Below are 20,336 nucleotides of genomic sequence, written 5' to 3' on the forward strand. Positions count from 1 at the left end.
AGGAGAGGAGAGGAGAGGAGAGGAGAGGAGAGGAGAGGGAGAGCTATACTACCCAGAGGCCAGAGAGGGTTGGAGAGGGGCTAAAGATTGCAGAGGGTTTGGAGTATCCAGCAGGGAGTAACCCCCTGACCAGGACCCAATAACCTACAAAGTTGGCAACCATCTTTTCAATCTGAGGCCAAAGTTGAAAGAAAGGAGGGAAGTAGCACGGGGGGGGGGGCGGGAAACAAACACTCTCCAAGATGGAGACCAGGAACAGCTACCACTGTGAGCTGCTTCCTGGGATACAAAAAGATCCTCACTCTGAAAAGGTAAATTCACAGCTGTGTGGGCAGATAGAAAAGGAAACGGGAGATATTTTGGAAGGGTGAGGAAAGCTGGAGAGAAGGAGTTTGGGATATATATATATATATAGTGTGTGTATACATATATATGATCAAAGAAAATATGCTGCAAAGATAGAAATGCAGCAAGAAAATTCTGAAAGAATCACCACTTGAAAGAGAATAATAGTTTTTTAAAAGGAAAGTTATTTAATCTTATTTCATGTAATTTGTGTGGGTTCATTTCTGAATAGACTAGTAAGCACCTATTTTGTTAAGTAATAAACTTTGTAGCACCAACTTTCATTCATGACACTGACATTTGTGCTGAGGTTCCTCGGAAGTTATACTCAAAGAGGTCTGTTTGCTCTTGCAGAGGACCCAGGTTTATTTCCCAGTGGCCCACAAAGCAGCCCACAACCATTGTAACTCAGATTCCAGTGGATCCAGACATCCCATGGATCCAGTAGATCTGTTCTGCTCAGGTAGCAGGCCAACACATGGCCCGCATACATACATGAAGTTAAACACCCATATACACAAAACAAAACTAAATCATGTTTAAAAGAAGTTAGAGACTAAATGTTTATCTAAGACAGCTCAAGTCACTGATGTGACATTCTGATTGGTCAATCTGATTTTGAAAGTGGGGGAATTTCTGTTTTTATCTTGTCGGGCTTTTTGTCTCTGCACCCGTGTCTCCAGAGTTTCTGAAAATATCATCTGAGAAAGGATTTTAAATTGTTGGTATGTAATGTTCATCATGAAGCCACACAAATTACCATTCAAGGGTCTTAAAACCACATGTATTCTTACAACTAAATACTAATGGTAAAAATTGCAAATAGCCAGGTGGTGGTGCATGCCTTTAATCCCAGCACTTGGGAAGCAGAAATAGGCAGATATCTCTGAGTTGCAGGCCTGCCTAGTCTACAAAGAGAATTCCAGGACAGCAAGGGCTGTGACACAAAAAAAACCTTGTCTCAAACAATGAAGAAAACACAGATAACCCAAAGAAAGAAGACATATAAGTATCTGTAATATAATTTTCAGCTGCTATGCAAATGTGTGGTTGAGATATTAAAATTTGTGGTATAAAAGTGCAGCATCACATTTATAGTTCTGAGCTCTTCTTTATACTAGGTCATTTCGTACAAACTGTTCACTTTTTTAGTTTTTGAGATTTCTTTATTTTTATGTTATGTGTATGAGTGTTTTACCTGCATGGATGTCTGTGCACCATGTGTGTGCAGTGCTCGTGGGCATCAGTAGTGAGCATCAGATGCCCTGGAACTAGAGTTAACCAAAGGCTGTGAGTCATCACGAGGGAGCTGGGAATGAAACCTAGATCCTCTGGAAAATCAGTGAGTGTTCTTACCCACTGAGCCATCCCTCCAGGCCCCTAGTTCACTTTTGTAATCATTTCCTTTCTTTTGAGATTATATTATAACTACGTCATTCCCCCTATCCTTCCCTCCCTCCAAACTATGCTATATACCCTCCTAGCTCTCTTACAGGCCGCTTTCTCATTGACACTTGTTACACACATATATGTCCGTATATTCACCTTAATATTATTGGAAGGAAGCCCTAAAATAAAAATTCCTTTCATTTTATTAGGCAATATCACTGCAAGAAATTATTTTATGATGCAGAGAAAAACTTTAGGCAATATAACTGTGCTAAGAGAGAGAGCACTAGCAGAAAGCTGACAGCTCATTTTCATTCATAGTGAGCTTGCCAACATTTTTAGAAGACATAATTTACAAGTCCTCATGATGTTCTTTAATGATGTTCCATTGGTTGAAATGAATTTCTAGTGATTCTTCAATACTTTGGCAATGGGTTTTGTGAATATGCGAAAATATCCTTTCAAAGTAGCTATTGTTGAAGCTCAGTGCTGATTTTCACTATGCAAACATAGCTGGATTCTGTAATGGACTTTGTTTAAACTTCATTAATAATTTTCTAGGACCAGAAGACATACCCATGATAGCTCCAAACAGTAATTTGCAACCAATATACCTTCCTCCTGGTTACACATCTCAGGTATGCTAATGCGGTTTTTATTTGGTGTCTAGCACTATATTATCATCTAATATTTTTGCTATGCCAGTGTGTGATAAAAGGTTTTCAGAAATATTTATTTATTTACTTTATTGTTGTCATTTCTTTCAATTTTGCTTTTAAATAAATCTTTAACTGTAATTATTTCAAGTGATTGGCTTTAATCAAGCCTCCCTTAGATTGCCTCATAAGCGATATCACATTGTTTACTGAATTTATATAAAGGCATATCTAATAATCTTCCCTTGCTTTGTAGAGTTTGTTAATTGACCTTAAGTACCATTATAATTCTCACAGTAATGGCTTCTGAAAACATACAATCTTTGGTCCTTAAAATGACATGGTATTTTCAACTCAGTAGTATTTCATTCTTAAAGGCCTAAGAAAAACTTTTTAAAAATTCCTCACACAATTATTTGTGCACCTAAATTGAAAGATGGATAACACTCCTACTGAGAATAAGAAAATATCCAATGGTCTTGAAAATATACACTTGAGAAGATGTCTTGTTATCCTTCCCCAAAGCCTTTGCTTCATGGCTTATTTATTTGTGTATATTGCATGGTGGTGTAGATGCAAAACATGCCAAAGGAGTCAATATAGTGTATTTTAATTCTAAACAAAATTACTTGTAAGAAATTGCCTAATCAGAGGGGAGGAGGTGAAAATTTGTAATAATAATAATAAATTGCCTAATCAAAATATGAGAGCACCTGTGCTTGCATTCAGCATTTTACTTTGAATACTTCAATAGGTAAATTCTTTAATTTATCAGACAGATTTATTTTTACAACTTTGGAATGATATATGAATCATATACATAATATTCCTTATAGTGCTGTTTCTACTCACAAAGAGGTTTAAAAATGAACACATGCTTATAAATGAGTGACTACAACCTATGAGGATAATGAAGCACTTTAACAATAAGCAAAAAATGGGAAAATAGAAATGGTTCTGGTGTGTAGACCTTTGATCACAGCACTTGGGAGGCAGAGGCAGGCAGATCTCTGTGAGTTCAAAACCAGCCTCGTACATAGTGAGGTCCAGGAAAACCAGAGCTTCATAATGAAAGACTGTCTCAAAAGGGAAGGAGGGGATAATTATAAACAAATACAGAAAAGTCTTCAAAGGTATATTGTTAAATAAAAAAGGAAAGTACATAATAGGAATAATACTACTGTGATATAATAAGAAGGAAAAAAAGCAAATTTTAGAAGTATTCTTAATAAATTCACAATAGTTTCCTGTTGTAAAGCATTGAGAAAGTGAGGATTAGGAAGGGTACTTTTAAATTATATGGTACACTTTAAGGTTTTGAAGTGTGCCAGAAATTACTTCCTTTAAACAGAAAGTTACCTGCAGCCAAGAATGGTGGCACACACCTTTAATCTCAGTACTCAGGAGGCAGAGGCAGGTGGATTTCTGTGAGTTTAAAGTCAACCTGGTCTATGCAGTGAGTTCCAGAAACTTCATAATGAGCTCCTGTCTCAAAAGAAAGCAAGATACATGTGGAAAAAAAGAATGATCTTGCCTTCTAAATTATTGATCCTTGATGTTATAGCTTGCCAAATTAACAAGATATGGTATAAATCATAAACATAATGATTTCTGTGGATTTTAATATGATTCTGTCTTGTGTTTTAGGTGGAGGAAGAAATTGTGCCTCAAACACTTGACTACCACATGCCCCTGACTGCTCCTGCTCAGCAGCTCTCACCCTTCATAGCACCGCCACCGCTGACATTCCCTCAGGCCTCTCAACTTCTGTATCCCCCAGTTCATGGGGAATTCTCAATACCTTACTCCCAAGAAGCCTCTCAGCTTATGTATCCCCCAGTTCACGGGGAATTCCCAATACCTTACTCCCAAGAAGCCTCTCAGCTTATGTATCCCAGTTCATGGGGAACTCCCAATACCTTACTTCCAAGAAGCTGCTCCGCAGCAGATGCCACCACCTCCAGCACTACCACCACCACCGCTGCGACCACCACCAGCAACATTTATATACCAGGAGCATCATGGTAATATGTGCTTTCCTTCTTTTGAGATTTTGATTCTTTTTAGGTGTACAAAGGGTCTACCTGAAGCCCGTGCACTGTGTGTGTATAGTGCCTGCCAAACCCAGTAGAGGACATCATATGTCCTGGGACCGGCATTAACAGGCAGTTGTTAGCTACTGTATGGGGGCTGGGAAGTGAATCCAGATCACCAGTGCTCTTAACCTTTGCGCCATCTCTCCACCCCAGTATGCACTCTTCTCTTTTCTTTCTTTTTTAATTTTATTTTAAATAACTGTTTTCCATTATATATACCAATCCTACTTCTCACTTCCTCCCCTCCTCCCATTCCTTCCTCTTACCCCCACCCCACCCCTCATCCACTCCTCAGAGAGGGTAAGGCACATTGCTTTGAGGAAGGTCCGAGGCCCTCCCTACTATATCTAGCCTGAGCAAGGAAGCTCTCCAAAAAGAATGAGTTCCAAAAAGTCAGTACAAGCAGTAGGAACAAATCCTGGCCCCGCTACCAGTGGCCCCAAAGCCTGCTCTAGCCATAAAACGGTCACCCACATTCAGAGGACCTACTTTCATCCTATGCTGGTTACTTCATCTCTGGCCAAAGTTGGTGAGCTCCCATTAGTTCAGGTAAACTAAATCATGGTCTTGACCTCTTTGCTCATATTCTCACTCCTCCCACTCTTCAACTGGACTTGGGGAGCTCAGTCCAGTGCTCCACTATGTCTCTCAGCCTCTGCTTCCATCATTTGCTGGATGAAGGCTCTATGGTGACATTTAAGATAGTTATCAGTCTGACTACAGGACAAGGCCAGTTCAGGAACCCTCTCCATTATTGCTTAGGGTCTTAGCTGGGGTCATACTTGTGGATTCTTGGGAATTTCTCTAGGTCCAGATTTCTCACTAGCCCCATGACGGTTCCCTCAATCACGATATCTCTTTCCTTGCTCTCATCTCTGTCCCCCTCCCATCTTGACTGCCCCATTCCCTCAAGTTCTCCTTGCATTCTATCCTCCTCCTTCCCTTCTTCCCTCCCTTCTACCCCACCCCCATTTTTCCAGGATACTTTGTCTATTTCCCCTTACCAGGGTGATTTATATGTTTCACATGGGTTCTCCTTGTTATTTAGTTTTTCTGGGGTCATGGACTATAAGCTTGATATCATTTGCTTTACAGCAAGAATCCACTTATGAGTGAGTACATACCTTGCTCATCTCTCTGGGTCTGGGTTAACTCACTCAGGATGGTTTTTCTAGTTCCATCCTTTTGCATGAAAATTCCAAGGTGGCATTTTTTTAAACACTGAGTAGTACTCCATTGTGCAAATGTATCACATTTTCTTTATCCATGTTTTGGTTGAGGGGCATCTAGGTTATTTTCAGGTTCTGGTTATTACAAATAATGTTGTTATTAACACTGTTGAGCAAATGTCCATGTAGTATAATTGAGCATCCTTTGGGCATATGACCAACAGTGATATTGCTGGGTCCTAAGGTAGGTTGATTCCCAATTTTCTAGAAACTGTCATACTGATGTCCCAAGCAGCAGTACCACACAAAACTAGACATGGTGGTGTTTGTGTACAAGGTTAGCATCCTGGAGGTAGAAGCAGGAGGATTAGAAGTTAAAGGTCGTCTATACTGGAGTTTGAGGCTTGCCTAGGAAATGTGATTTTTGTCTCAAAAACATGAGGAGGCAGAGGTGGGTAAGGAGGAGGAAGGAAAAAAGAAGGAGTATCTCAATAATAGAGAAGAGCATGAGAGAGGAAAGAAATGGAAAGGTAAGGAGGTAAATATGGGCAAAGTACATCATATATTGTATTAAAATGTTTTCATGAAATCCGTCAGTACACTATAATGAATAGGTGTCATTTGAAACAGAAAATTTTATAAAAGTGGAAAAATATTAAGGATTTTCAGTTTCTTAAAAGCAAACAGATTTGGACAGTTATTAAAGTTGAAAATAGTAGAAGATAATAGCATTTCCTTCAATGATTATATATCATGCATATATCTTAGGGCTAATGATAATCCATAGACCAAATGTTTATAATCCCTAAAGTTTATGGTCTTAGGTAATATACTCATGAATCTTTATTTTTATTAATATTTGTTTTGCTTCTATATAGCATGGATTTGTGGTACATATTTTTCTATAAATTCAGATTGAAAAATTATTCAAAATCCTTGACTAGTAATGCTATCTATTGGGAATACAAAAGGACCTGGAGAATTGTCACCACAATCATAAGATCTGAAGATTTGAAAGTGAAATTATTATCTACAAAAATACTGTATTTGCTCATCTTTTTCCATGCCTATCAGTTTATCATAAAAACATATACATAAAACATATACATAAAAACTGAATATTTGGATTGAAGCAAAGTAAAAAAAATAAGTAAAGCATGATTTACCAGTGTTCTTTTGATGTTTAAGTGGAAGAAAGAACTTGAAAGAATATGGTTATTATGATTACTGAACATTATCACATCTTTTCAGAAACCTATCGTCATGGAAGAGCACATCATGACAAATTGCATAAAAGAAATGTTAAAATGTCAAAGAAGAAAATGAGAGATCGCCGATTTGGTGAACAGAAGACTAGCTCCATGTTTAATAACACTCCTTTGCCTCTAAACAAAACTAATGACATGTCTGGTACTTCTAGTCTTCTTTGTCCTTACACTGTGGTGGATGCTCCTCCAGGCATTAACACTGATAACAATACTTCAAACACTTGCTCTCTGAATACTGTCTTAAGCACTTGCACCATTGACAATACTCCAAAAACCTACATTGCCGACACTCTTCCAGACATTAGCACTACTGACACAATCACTAGTTCCTCTGAACATACCCCTAGCACTTCTATCTCAAACGCTACTCTTTGCTCTGACATCATTAATAGTGCTCCAGGTCCTTCCAGAATTGCTCAGGATCCAGTCACCTCTGATGGAACTCAAAAGTCATCAAATACCGAGAGTACTCCAAGCTATATTTCTGAGAGTGATCGCAACATTTTCATCTCTGAAAACACTCATCTCCCCGCTTCAATTAATAATGTGTTCAGACCTTCTGGTGCTGCCAGCATTTCCAATAATACCAGGGCTTATACTGAAGATAATCATGGAAAGAGAGAGAATAATGTGGAAGGTGAAGACAATAAGCAGATATCAGATGAAAAACAAAGGAAGACTCAGTCTACAAATGCAGTACTACAAGGTAAACCCAGGAATCTACTACTGTTGTCATTGAGTATTCAAGTCAACTACTTTGGGCTCTCACTGCATTTTTAAATACATTTCTACCATACATACTTATTTATTTAGTCTGTGTATGGATGTGAACAAGGAAGGATTAGAGGACCCAGGAATGAAGTTTTGTTGTCAATGAGCAGTGAATACTCAAGTCAAATATGTTGGACTCTCAATGCATTTTTAAATAAATTTCTATTAGACATCATTATTTATTTAGCTCGTGTATGTATGTGAATGAGGGATATCAGAGGTAACTCATAGGAGTTTATTTTCTTCTTTCGACTATGCAGGTCCCTGGACCAAATCCAGGTCATAAAGCTTGGTGGAAAGCACCATTATTCTCTACTGTCACCTTGCCAGCCCATTTTAAATATTAACATAGTATTGTCTGCTCTGCTTCCTCTGAACCTGATGATACGTGTACCTCCATGGTTTTATAATTTATTTTTAATTTATTATTAGCTGACAAATAATAACCACACATTTATAAAGTACAGTGTGATGCACAAACATGTAATCTAGAAATATAAAGTAGAACTAGTAAGTAAAGCTAACTAACCCCAATCAGGAATTTTATGTTACAACATTTGAAATGCATGTGTTTTATATTGCAATATACCTTATATTAACTAGAATCATCCTGCCATGTAATAGCTTTCAGAAATCTATTTCTCTCATATGAAAGTTTCTTCCCTTTGTTCAGCATCTACCCATTCTCTAACTTCAACCCCATCCCTGCTAATGTTTCCTTCACTCTACAAAATTCTCCATATAAGTGAGATCATGCTGTATTTATTTTTTGGACTTGACTTATCTCATTTAGTATAATGTCTTTTGGGTTTGTATATGTTGTAGCAAATAACAGAACTCTCATTCTTCTTTTGAAAACCAATTAGTGTAAGCAAAATCATAATTAGGCTGCCTCTTAAAATCATAAAAAATGTGAGAAAGCGTCTAGGTGCAGTGATTGTATAGTATGCAAAAGGCCCTGGATTACATTCCCATCAATATACATATACACACACAAAAACACATAGTTTAAAAGGCATCTTCTTGCAAAATTTGCATATCCTTGAATGCTTTTCTGGTTGTCTTCTAATGAAACATTGCAAATTTCAATCCTACTTAGTCTGTCTGATTTTACTTAAATTGAGGTATGTTGTAATATCCTGCTGAGTTTAACACATATTTTGATCAGATTCTTGTTTTAGTGTTTAATGTAAGTTGTCATTAGGTCTTTGTAATTTTCATTGTGCTGATGTATTTGAAAGGTGATAATAGACCTAACTTTTTTATCCTGCTTTTGCCAATATGTTATCATTACTATTGTTTGAGGTGGGATTTTTCTTAATTTTAGAAAACAATACAGAATACAGAGCACAGCCCTGCTGCTCCAACCTTGAAAAGCCTGTGGTAAGTAACTAGACTGAAGATTTTGTGTTCTTTTTTACCTTTTCTCTCTTGACCCTGCACATTCACTGTGATGTTTTCTTTAATAGAAGATTCATTTGAAGTATTTACTGTGTTAAATTTTTATAATCTCCTTCCTTCAGCAATGCAATAATAACCAATGCAGCACTATTAAACATAAAATTAATGGCTAATTATTTAATCTGAGTATTTCAGCACCTAATATGAGTGATGCACCTAATATCAATTAAGACTGAAGAAAAAGACTGTATTCAAAATTACACATTATGATTTTTAAGTATATTCCTTGCATTTCTATCATTTTAGGTTTCTAATATCCAAACAAGATCTGCTACTGTTTCATGGAATCTGAACAGTACTGAAAAATGTGATCATATTAATTCTCCTGTGACATTTGAACTGGCACTGTCTAGCAATGGTAAAAATGAAATCTACAAAAGCATGTATAAGTAAGTCTTTTTAATTACTTTGTGTTATTCACTTCAAGTATATTGTATAAGCATATAATCATTGTGCCCAACTTATCCCTAGGCTAAATTCTTCATTTTTCCTAGATTCTTCCATTAGACAGGGTTAGTTTTTAGTTTAGTTTTTTCTAATAGTTGGTTTTCAAAAAATCAACAAAGCTCATTAGATTGAAGATGTTATTTAAATATCGGATCATCCATTTTCATCTACAAGCTTCCTGGTAGACAAATTTGAACTTTAGGAGGATAAAAAAGTAAACCTCCAATTCCTCCTCATTTTTCAATTGGTACAATTTAGAAAGAAAGAGCTCCACGTGATGCTGTCGTTGGGTAAACAAGTGAGATAGTTTACATGGCAGTGAAAATTCAAGCCCTGGATTCTTAATTAAGTTCTGGGAGCTGGTTATAAAAAGGAGTCTGTTAAAATAGCAAGATAAATTGAGGGGTGTGGCTCAGAAGATTGATCCAGGACTATAGAGAATACATTAGAAGATAACATGTGCACAACCAGATGCTCTAAACAGCAGTCAGCCTGAATGAAGATGCAACAGACAGAAACAAGGAAGGAAAGACATTCAGATAGAGAGAAAGGGACAGTCTTATATCCATTTTTCAGCTTAGGCAGTAAGAAAGCCAGACATGGTGTACAATACTTTGAAAATCATATTAGACAATTTGATTTTCTAAAACTCTTTTTGGCCAGATACTCAAAGTAAAAAAGGGAATTTCTGTAAAGTTCCATTAATTTGATAATTATCATGTAAAATTGTGAGATTTAAGAATCACAACCCACAATCCTCTATACTGGGTAAGAGAAAGGGAAATGCAAAATTAACTTGCATGGAAATCTATTTCTGGCATGTCATGCACTTTACACACATCACTAGTTCAGTACAACATCCCTTCATGATAAAGGTCTTGAACAGAGCAGGGACACAAGGAACATACCTAAACATAATAAAGGCAATATACTGCAAGCCAATAGCTAACAGCAAATATATGTGGAGGTTGCTCATTTGTTCCTGGATGCCTAGACCCAAAATAATAACACAGAAACTATATTAATTACAACATGTTTTGGCCAGTAACTTAGGCAAATTGCTAGCTAACTCTTATATGTTAAATTAACCCAAATTTTCCATTTTTTATACTTTACCTCAAGGCTCATGGTTTATCAGTAAGGTTCTGGGGCCTCTGTCTCTTTCGGCACCTCCATGGCATCTCTCTGACTCCACATTGTTTTCTCCTCTAGCTCGGCTTAGAATTCCCACATTACTCTATTCTGCATTGCAAAAGCCACAAATCAGATTCTTTATTAACCAATGATAATAAAACATATTCACAGCATACAGAAGGGAATCCCACATCACCTCCCCTTTTCTATCTAAATTAAAAGGAATGTTTTAACTTTAACATAGTAAAATTACATACAACAAAACAACTATCAAGTAAAAATTACAATTACAATATTTATATATACTTTATCTTTTATCATAACTAAGGAAAATTATAATTCGATCTATTCTTCAACTCCATCAAAGACTACAGAAGGATATAATGTTACCTAAGTTAACAGGAAGTGCATTGTAAGCAATTTACAAAACCGTAGAATTGACAGAGACATCTCGCTGCCCCGAAAGCCACCCAAAGTTCATTGTAAAATTGGGACATTATCTTCAGCCTACAGATCTGGCTGACTTTTCTACAAAGCAGGAAATTTCACAGAAAGATCTGCCTCTATTGGCAGTTTGTCAGTAACTTTCTTCTGTATCCTACAGAATATCTGGCAGACTCTTCCATGAAGCAGGAACGCTGAAGGACTGTCTCACCTTCTTTAGTCACCTTCAGCAATCATTTTTCAGCAGGTCCTGCATGTCCAGTTTATATAGAAAACCATCAAGCAGGCAAGAGCAGTTTCTTGCCCAAATGGTTAGCCTAGTCACATTAAAGCAATTTCCATAATGAGTTTCTTCAATGCCCATCAACCTCTATGAAGAATTGGTGCTTCCAGAAGCAGACATGTCTCACTGTAGAGAAGAGTCCCAGGTCTTAAAACATTTTCAATACCATATTCTGTAATTCTTTGAAAGATTTACCTATCTATCTGAAATATATCTCTGTACATCTAGAAAACCTAACTAACATGACTAAAAGTTTGTTTATTACAAATGACTATCTCTTAATCTGTATTTCTTAACAATATGTTTCATTTTAAAAGAGCTGCACAAACACAATACCTTAAACAAGAGCAGAAATATTCACATAACCAAATTGACCTTAAATTTGTATCAATAATCCAGAGTCCATATCAATGTAAAATATTCATCTTTATGTTATATCCCCCTTTAAATGAAAACAAATTTTATAAACAATATTTCAGAATTTAAGCATAGTTCTCACCAAACTGCTTCCTGCTTTTTGCTGAGCAAAGTATTTGGGGAGGGGTTTCATTGATACCTATTCCATCAATCCACATTAGTCTGGAAGGAATATACAGGTTCTCAATTAACCTCTGTGGAAACAAAAGCAGAACCTCTTTTCCAAAGGAACTTATCCTTCAACCCAAATTTAGAGTCAAGATATCTATTAAATATATATATGTTGGTTTAGCTTAGCGGCCCGACCAATGAAATGTCTCTCTGTGCTTAGCTCATTCACAGTCAAAAAACTCAAAGAAAACACAACAGCATACATAATCCAGACTTTTTGTGTATTTTCCATCTTTATGTGACCTTTTTTACTCTATTGCTTTTAAATATTTTCTCTCTTTACTCCTTTAATCTATATCTGTCTGAACTCTTTTATATTAATTCTTTTTATAACTGTCTATACTCTTTGTTCTCTCTTTCCCAAGCCTATGTACACTTTTGTAATTAGTTAATTAATTAATTTTAAAAAGAAAACCAGCAATATTTTTACATTTTACATACCAATCCCAGTTTCCGCTCCCTGGATTCCTCCCCTTACAAGCACCTAAAACCTCTACCCCACCCACCATCCACTCCTCATAGAGGGTAAGGCACATTGCTTTGAGTAAAATCCAAGGCCTTCCTTCCTATATCTAGACTGAATAAGGTATCCATCTAAAGAGAATGAGATCTCAAAAAGCCAGTACAAACAGTAAGGATAAATCCTGGTGCCACTTCTAGTGGCCCTACAGTCTACCCCAGCCATACAACTGTCACCCACATTCAGAGTAACTATTTTGGACCTAAGCTGTTTCTTTCCCTGTCTGGCTGGAGTTGGTGAGCTCCCATTACCTCAGGTAAACTGTTTCAGTAGGTATATCCATCATAGTCTTGACTTATTTGCTCATATTTTTGCTCCTCCCACTCTTCAACTGGAATTTGGGAACTCAGTCCAGTGCTCAGATGCAGGTCTCCACCTCTGTTTACATTAGTTTCTGGATGAAGGTCTATGGTGATATTTAAGATATTTATCAGTCTGACTGCAGGGAAAGGCCAGCTCAAGCATCCTCTCTTCTATTGCTTAGGGTCTTAACTGGTGTCATCCTTGTGAATTCCTGGGAATTTCTCTAGTGCCAGGTTTCTTGCTAGCCCCATAATGGCTCCCTCAATCAAAATAACTTTTTCCTTGCTCTCATCTCTGTCCTTTATCCATCTCAACTATCCCCTTTCCTCAAGTTCTCTTCTCCCTCCCCTTCTCCACTAGTCTTCCCCTTCCATCCACCCTACTCCCCCCCACCACCACACACCCAATTTTCTGAGGCAATCTTGTCTGTTTCCCCTTTCCAGGTGAATCTATGTATGTTTTTCTTAGGGTTCACCTTGTTACTTAGCTGCTCTAGGATCATGAACTATAAAGTCAATATCCTTTGCTTTACAGCTAGTATCCACTTATGGTTGAGTACATACATATTCATATTTTGGGTCTGGGTTACCTCATTCAGTATAATGTTTTTTAGTTCCATCCATTTGTATTCAAAATTCAAGATGCCATTTTTTTTACCACTGAATAGTGCTCTAATGTGTAAATGTGCCACATTTTTTTATCCATTCTTTGGTTGAGGGGCATATAGGTTGTTGCCAGGTTCTGGCTGTTATAAATAATTCTATTATGAAAATAGTTGAATAAGTACTTGTACTATGATTGAGCATCTTTTAGCCCAGGAGTGATTTTGCTGGGTCTTGAGGTAGGCTGATTCCAAATTTTCTGAGAAACCGCTATACTGATTTCCAAAGTGGTTGTGCAAGTTTGCATTCCCACCACCAATGGAGGAGTGTTCCCCTTACTCCACATCCTCTCCAGTGTAAGCTATCATTGGTGTTTTTGATCTTAGCCATTCTGAATGGTATAAGATGGTATCTCAGAGTTGTTTTGATTTGAATGTCCCTGATGGCTAAGAATGCTGACCTTTCCTTAAGTGTCTTTTGGCAATTTGAGATTCTTCTGTTGAGAATTCTCTGTTTAGTTTTGTACCCCATTTTTTAATTGCATTATTCAGAATTTTGTTATCTAATTTCTTGAGTTCTTTATATATTTTGGATGTCAGTCCTCTGTCTGATGTGGGTTTCCCATTCAGTAGGCTGCCTTTTTGTCTTATTGACTGTTTTCTTTGCTTAACAAAAGGTTTTCAGTTTCACGATATTCCATTTATGTAATGTTGCTCTAAATGTCTGGGTTACTGAGGTTATATTTAGGAAGCGGTCTCCTGTGTCCATGCATTGAAGGCTACTTCCCACTTTCTCTTCTATTAGGTTCAGTGTGGTTGGATTTATATGGAGGTATTTAATCCGTTTGGACTTGAGTTTTGTGCATGGGAATAGATATGGATCTATTTGCATTCTTCTACATGCTGACTGACATCCAGTTATGCCAGGACCATTTTTTGAAGATACTTTCTTTTTTCCATTGTATATTTTTAGCTTCTTTGTAAAAAATCAGGGGTACATAGATGAGTGGATTAATATCTGCATCTTTGATTTAATTCCATTGATCAACCTCTCTGCTTTTTATGCCAATACCAAGCTGTTTTCATTACTGTCACTCTATAATAGAGTTTCATGTCAGGGATGGTGATACCTTTAGAAATTCCTTTATTGTAAAGGATTGTTTTGACTATCCTGGGTTTTTTGGTTTTTCATATGAACTTAAATATTATTCTTTCAAGGTCTGTGAAGAATTGTGTTGGGATTTTGATGGGGATTGCATTGAATATATAGATTGCTATTGATAGAATTGCCGTTTTTATTATGTTGATCCTGTCTTTCCAAGAGCATGGGTGACCTTTCCATTTTCTGGTATCTTCTTTAATTTCTTTCTCCAAAGACTTAAAGTTTTTCTTAAACATGACTTTCCCTTCTTTGGTTAGGGTTACCCCCAAGATATTTTATGTTATTTGTGGCTTTTGTGAAAGGTGATGATTCTCTAGTTTCTTTCACAACTTCTTTATCATTTGCATATGGCACAGCTACTGATTTTTTTAGTTGATCTTATATTCTATAACATTACTGAAGAGATTTATCAGCTGTAGAAGTTCCCTAGTAGAATTTTTGGGGTCACATATGTATACTATCATATCATCTGCAAATAATGAAAGTTTGACTTCTTCCATTCCAATCAGTAGCTCCTTGATCTCCTTTTGGTGTATTATTGTTCTAGCCTGAACTTCAAGAACTATGTTGAATAGATATGGAGACAGTGGTGGCCTCGTCTTTTTCCTGATTTTAGTGGAATCAATTTGACTTTCCAGCCATTTAATTTGATATTGGCTGTCGGCTTGCTGTATATTGCTTTCATTATGTTTAGATATATGTTCCTTATATCCGTGATCTCTCCAAGACCTTTATCATAAAGGGGTGGTGGATTTTGTCAAATGCTTTTTCAGCATCTAATGAGATGATCATATGGATTTTTTCTTTCAGTTTATTTATATGAATGATTACACTGAAAGATTTTCATATGTTGAACCATCCCTGCTACTCTGGGATAAAGCCAACTTGATCATGGTGGATGATTTTTTGATGTGTTCTTGCATATGCTTTTTCAGTATTTTATTAAGTATTTATTAAATTTATTTATATGGTGCTTTATCTGCATGTACAACTGAAGGCCAGAAGAAGGCACAGATCCCATTACAGATGCCTGTGAACCACCAAGTGGTTGCTGGGAATTGAACTCAGGACCTCTGGAAGAACAGCCAATGCTCTTAAGCCCCTGACCAGTATTTTATTGAGTATTTTTGCATCAATGTTCATGAGTGAGATTGATCTGATATTTTCTTTCTTGGTTGAGTCTTTGTGCAGTATTGGTATCAGGGTAACTGTAGCCTCATAAAAAGAGTTTGGCAATGTTCCTTCTGTTTCTATTATGTGGAACACTTTAAGAAGTATAGGTATTAGCTCTTCTTTGAACTTCTGGAAGAATTCTGCACTGAAACTGTCCAGCACTACGCTTTTTTTCATTGGCAGGCTTTTGATGACAGCTTCTATTTTCTTGTAGGTAATAAGTATATTTAAATTGTCCACCTGGCCTTCATTTAATTTTGGTATGTGGTACTTATCCAGAAAATTGTTCATTTCTTTTTAATTTTCCAATTTTGTGAATTATATGCTTTTATAGTATGACCTAATGATTTTCTGAATTTCCTCAGTATTTGTTGTTGTGTCCCCTTTCCATTTATTATTTCTGCTAATTTGGATGCTTTCTTGCTGTGGATTTGTACCGCATGTTGGGCACCATTTTGTAGGTGGAGGATGCCCATTTGTTCCGAGACACTCAGATGTGAAATAATAACACAGAAAGTATATTAATTATAACACTGCTTAGCCATTCACTTAGGTATATTGCTAGCTAGCTCTTATATCTTAAATTAAACCATTTCTGCTATTTTATATTTTAACATGAGGCTTGTGGTTTACTGGTAAGGTTCCAGGGATTTAGTCTCCTTCAGCAGCTACATAGCTTCTCTCTGACTACACATTCTTCTCTCTTCTATCTCTGCTAGGAAGTCCCACCTTGTTCTATTCAGCATTGCAATAGGCCCAAAGCAGATTCTTTAGTAACCAATGGTAATAAAACATATTCACAGCATACAGAGGGGAATCCCACATCACTAAACAGACAGAAATTCAAAGCAATACCCCTGAAAACAGGAATAAGACAAGGTTGTCCACTGTCTCCATATCTATTCAATATAGTACTTGAGGTTCTACCTAGAGCAATAAGAAAACAAAAGGAGCCTACTAGTGACCTTATTTTGTACACATATAGTGTGGTTCAAAATTATCCAAACTTCAAGGAAAACTGTGGTTCTTTATCAGTTATTCAGGTATTACGAGACTAGGAATGCTTATTAGCTGTTAAATATAGGTGAGATCCCATGTAAACAAAGATTATCTTCACAGTGATAATGAAGTTACAGTGGATCTACATGATCTCCAGCCCTGCACAGTCTACTTTTTAAGGTAAGAAGTCTGTCTTATACAACCTGCAACCAGCCTGTAAGCCAACCAAGACTCCTTAACCTTTGAGAGTTTAGCACTTACAATTCCTGAAGTCAGCCTGGTTTGTTTTGTTTTTTTTTTTACCAGCAAAATGCCCTTTCCTTTTAGGTTCAAACAACCCCACCTCCAAACTCATGTAAGAAACCCTAGTTTAATTCATTAGGTTACCCTGAAAAGAAAGGCCATGAAGACAGAAAGTAGGGGGCTATTGGGAGTGAGAAGGGAGCAAAAGAGAATAATGGGAAAAGAGGGGGTATGATCTTCTATGATACTGAGAAAATGTGAGCCGTTACTATGTATAAAGAATATATGCTAACAACAGAACAATAAAACCTGTGTCTAGAAAACACAATCCTGCGACTCAGTACTTGAAAGCTTATGACAATTGCTATTACCCTTTCAGAGTTACAACCATAAGAGATGCACAGCACAGAAATGTGTCTGAAGTGGTTAGTTTCGCAACACGTGGCTGTGAACCGGACCCTCCACTTGCACCAAAACTAATTAGCAGAACCAAGAACAGCCTGAACCTGCAGTGGAAAGTAAGGATTTTACTGACAAAAGCATCTCAGTGTGACTTTAAAACACTCTTTGATATCTTGAATTTTAAAGATGGTTTATACATGCTTCATCTAACTTACTTCTCTTCACAATGCTTTTTCTCTTCACTCTGAGAGGTCCTGCAAGCAAATTGAAAAATGTCAATAGAATTTAGATAATTAATAAAAAGTGAACTGCCCTTTCCAGCACAGAAATTTTGGTGGTAGTCATCACAGTTATCAATAAATATATCTCTTCATTTTCTTAAGTGTCAGTTTTAATTTCTTTCCTTTAATTCAGTGTGAAAACAGAAATTATAGAATCAGTGTGTGTGTTGTAGACTGTAAAACATGTATTCTAACCTAAAATCTGAATTGTCATAAAAGCAAGTATCCAAAAAAATTGCAGTAATTTATAACACATTAAATGTATACACATATGTATATAATACACAACACATATACATATGTATTATATAAAAATAACTTATCATAATTTTACCATTCTGATCTATGCAGGATTCCAAAGATAATGGATCCAAAATAAGCAGCTTCCTTTTGGAATGGGATGAGGTATGTACATTTATTTTGATTTTATTTTTATTAAAATAATTTTTCATATAATATATGCAAATTACTATTTCCCCTCCCTCAACTCCAGGTCCCCTGTGCATCCCCCATTCAAATCCACAGACTTTGTCATTCTCCTTAGAAAATAGGCATCTAAAACAAGAAAGAAGAAAATAATAATAAGCTATATAAAAACAAGGAAACCTGAATAGGACAAAAGAAACATGAACAGAAAAAAAGAGCCAGAGAAAAAGCATATAAACACATATAAACATAGAGACCCATGTTTGCACACCAAGAAATCTCATAAGAATCAAATACCATAATATCTAAGGAAAAGACTTATAGATATTTTTAAATGCCCAGACAAAGCATTATGAGTCACTAAAAAATCTTTAAAAAAAAATACTATTTGAGTTCATTTTGCATTGGTCAACTACTGTTAGGAATGGATCCTGCCCTTAAGTGTGGTTTGGATACCCAGTGAGACTCCATGGGAGAAAATGAATTTTTCCTTTGCAAGCGCTTTTCAACTGGAAATAACTTCCAGATAAAGGATGAGAGCTTGTGTCCATTTTCCCCTCTCAGTGCAGGGACCCCATAGGGCTTAAACCTCATGCACAGATATCATGGAAAATCATTCACCTGATTGTGAATGATTAAGGTTATGACGAGTATGTGCTATTAAGTGCACTATTTTAAAATATTCTAATATTTTGTGTGCATTGTCAAGGGTAAAGGTGAAGAGTTCAAAATTTGCTACAGTGGTCCTATGAAACAGCACAAGATATTTAAACTGACTGCTTCTACAAAGTATGCATTCAGATTAGCTGCCAAAAATCACTTCGGCTCCAGGTACACTGAATTATTTTCACTATTGAAAAGTCTATAGTGCCATGAGATCCTGAAACTGGTGTTTCCACTTTAACATATCCTTTTAGTAATTACAGTGAAATAGCCGTCTTCCACACATCAGGAAACACACCTCTGGCACCGCTGCCTCCTAAGTTGAAAGAAGCAGGAGTCTATCATTTGTGGCTGGAATGGTGTGCCCCAACAAACCCAAACCCAAATGAAACTCTTACTTATGTCCTCGAGATGGAAGAACCAAGATCTGTAAGTGTCCTGTTTGGGGGCTATGATCTTTAGCCTCATCTCTCAATTCCTTTTTATACTCACTTCTCACTTGGAGGGGGGAACAACCTTGAGTCCCTGTGTTCTGAATGGGCTCAGTGCAGGGCAACTGTTGGGCAAGTCTGCATAGGTTGCTCAACCTCAACTAGCTCAAGGCAACAGCAGCATCTCTGCACTCTGCTCGTTCTATTCAAAGACATCTGTTAGCATTTTCAGCTCCAGCCCTGTTCTGCCCAACTCTCTGTGGTCACAGATATCTTTCAGCACCTTTACACAATTCTGCCAAGCTGTCAACCTTCATCTCAGTTTTCTCGTGTGGGTGGACAACTATTTCATTCCATTTGGAGCTTTCAAATCTGTGTCAAAGAGCCGGTCAATTTAAACAGCAGCCACAAATTACTATGTATAAGCCACAAAATGTTAAATGGAGGAGATAACATTGAGACGTGTCCTGGGTTGTAACTAATAGGCAACTTGCTCTTACATGTGCTATCTCACTATGTTGTGATAAATGGAACATTTAAAACTAAAATTTATCTCCATTGTCTATTAAAACTAACTTCTCTCACACAATACATCCCTTTACAAACCACTCCTACTAGATTCACCCCCAACACACACACACACACACACACACACACACACACACACACCTCCCAGATCTGCTACTCCTTCGTTTCCTTTCAAAAATGAGCAGGCCTCCAAGAGACAACAAGCGAACACAGTCAAACAAGATATAATATGACAAGGCAAAAGCCCTCATATCAGAGCTGGACAAGGCAACCCAATCAAACAAAGGCAAAAGAGTCAGAGATACACCCACTCCCACTATTAGGAGTCCCAAGAAAGCATCAAGCTAACAGCTGTAACATATATGTAGAGGAACTGGTGCAGACCCTTTGGGGTTCAGAAAGTCTAAGGTACTTTCTCAAGACCATTAAGGTAAATAGTATGTTGAACCTAATAGAGCTTGAACCTAAGTTTCGTTCCTAAACTCCCTGTCCTTCATTTTCAGGGATTTGGTTTTAAACCTAAATACAGTGGAGAAGATCTCTCCTGCATTGT

At 36.9% G+C, this 20,336-nt stretch overlaps 1 protein-coding gene across 1 annotated transcript in view; it reads left to right on the plus strand.

The window, feature by feature from the left end:
- LOC101997049 (fibronectin type III domain containing protein 3C1-like) overlaps window positions 1-20,336 on the plus strand; it is a 122,510-nt gene that overhangs the window by 43,001 nt on the left and 59,173 nt on the right. The window contains exons 2-9 of the mRNA XM_026777420.1: window positions 2,296-2,372; window positions 4,038-4,194; window positions 4,310-4,414; window positions 6,907-7,629; window positions 9,022-9,077; window positions 9,402-9,544; window positions 16,930-16,989; window positions 17,432-17,570. Coding sequence (XP_026633221.1) covers window positions 2,296-2,372; window positions 4,038-4,194; window positions 4,310-4,414; window positions 6,907-7,629; window positions 9,022-9,077; window positions 9,402-9,544; window positions 16,930-16,989; window positions 17,432-17,570 — 1,460 coding nt within the window. The remainder of the gene's footprint in view (window positions 1-2,295; window positions 2,373-4,037; window positions 4,195-4,309; window positions 4,415-6,906; window positions 7,630-9,021; window positions 9,078-9,401; window positions 9,545-16,929; window positions 16,990-17,431; window positions 17,571-20,336) is intronic.

The sequence above is a fragment of the Microtus ochrogaster genome, unplaced genomic scaffold, assembly GCF_000317375.1.
Source record: "Microtus ochrogaster isolate Prairie Vole_2 unplaced genomic scaffold, MicOch1.0 UNK65, whole genome shotgun sequence".
Lineage (NCBI taxonomy): Eukaryota > Metazoa > Chordata > Mammalia > Rodentia > Cricetidae > Microtus > Microtus ochrogaster.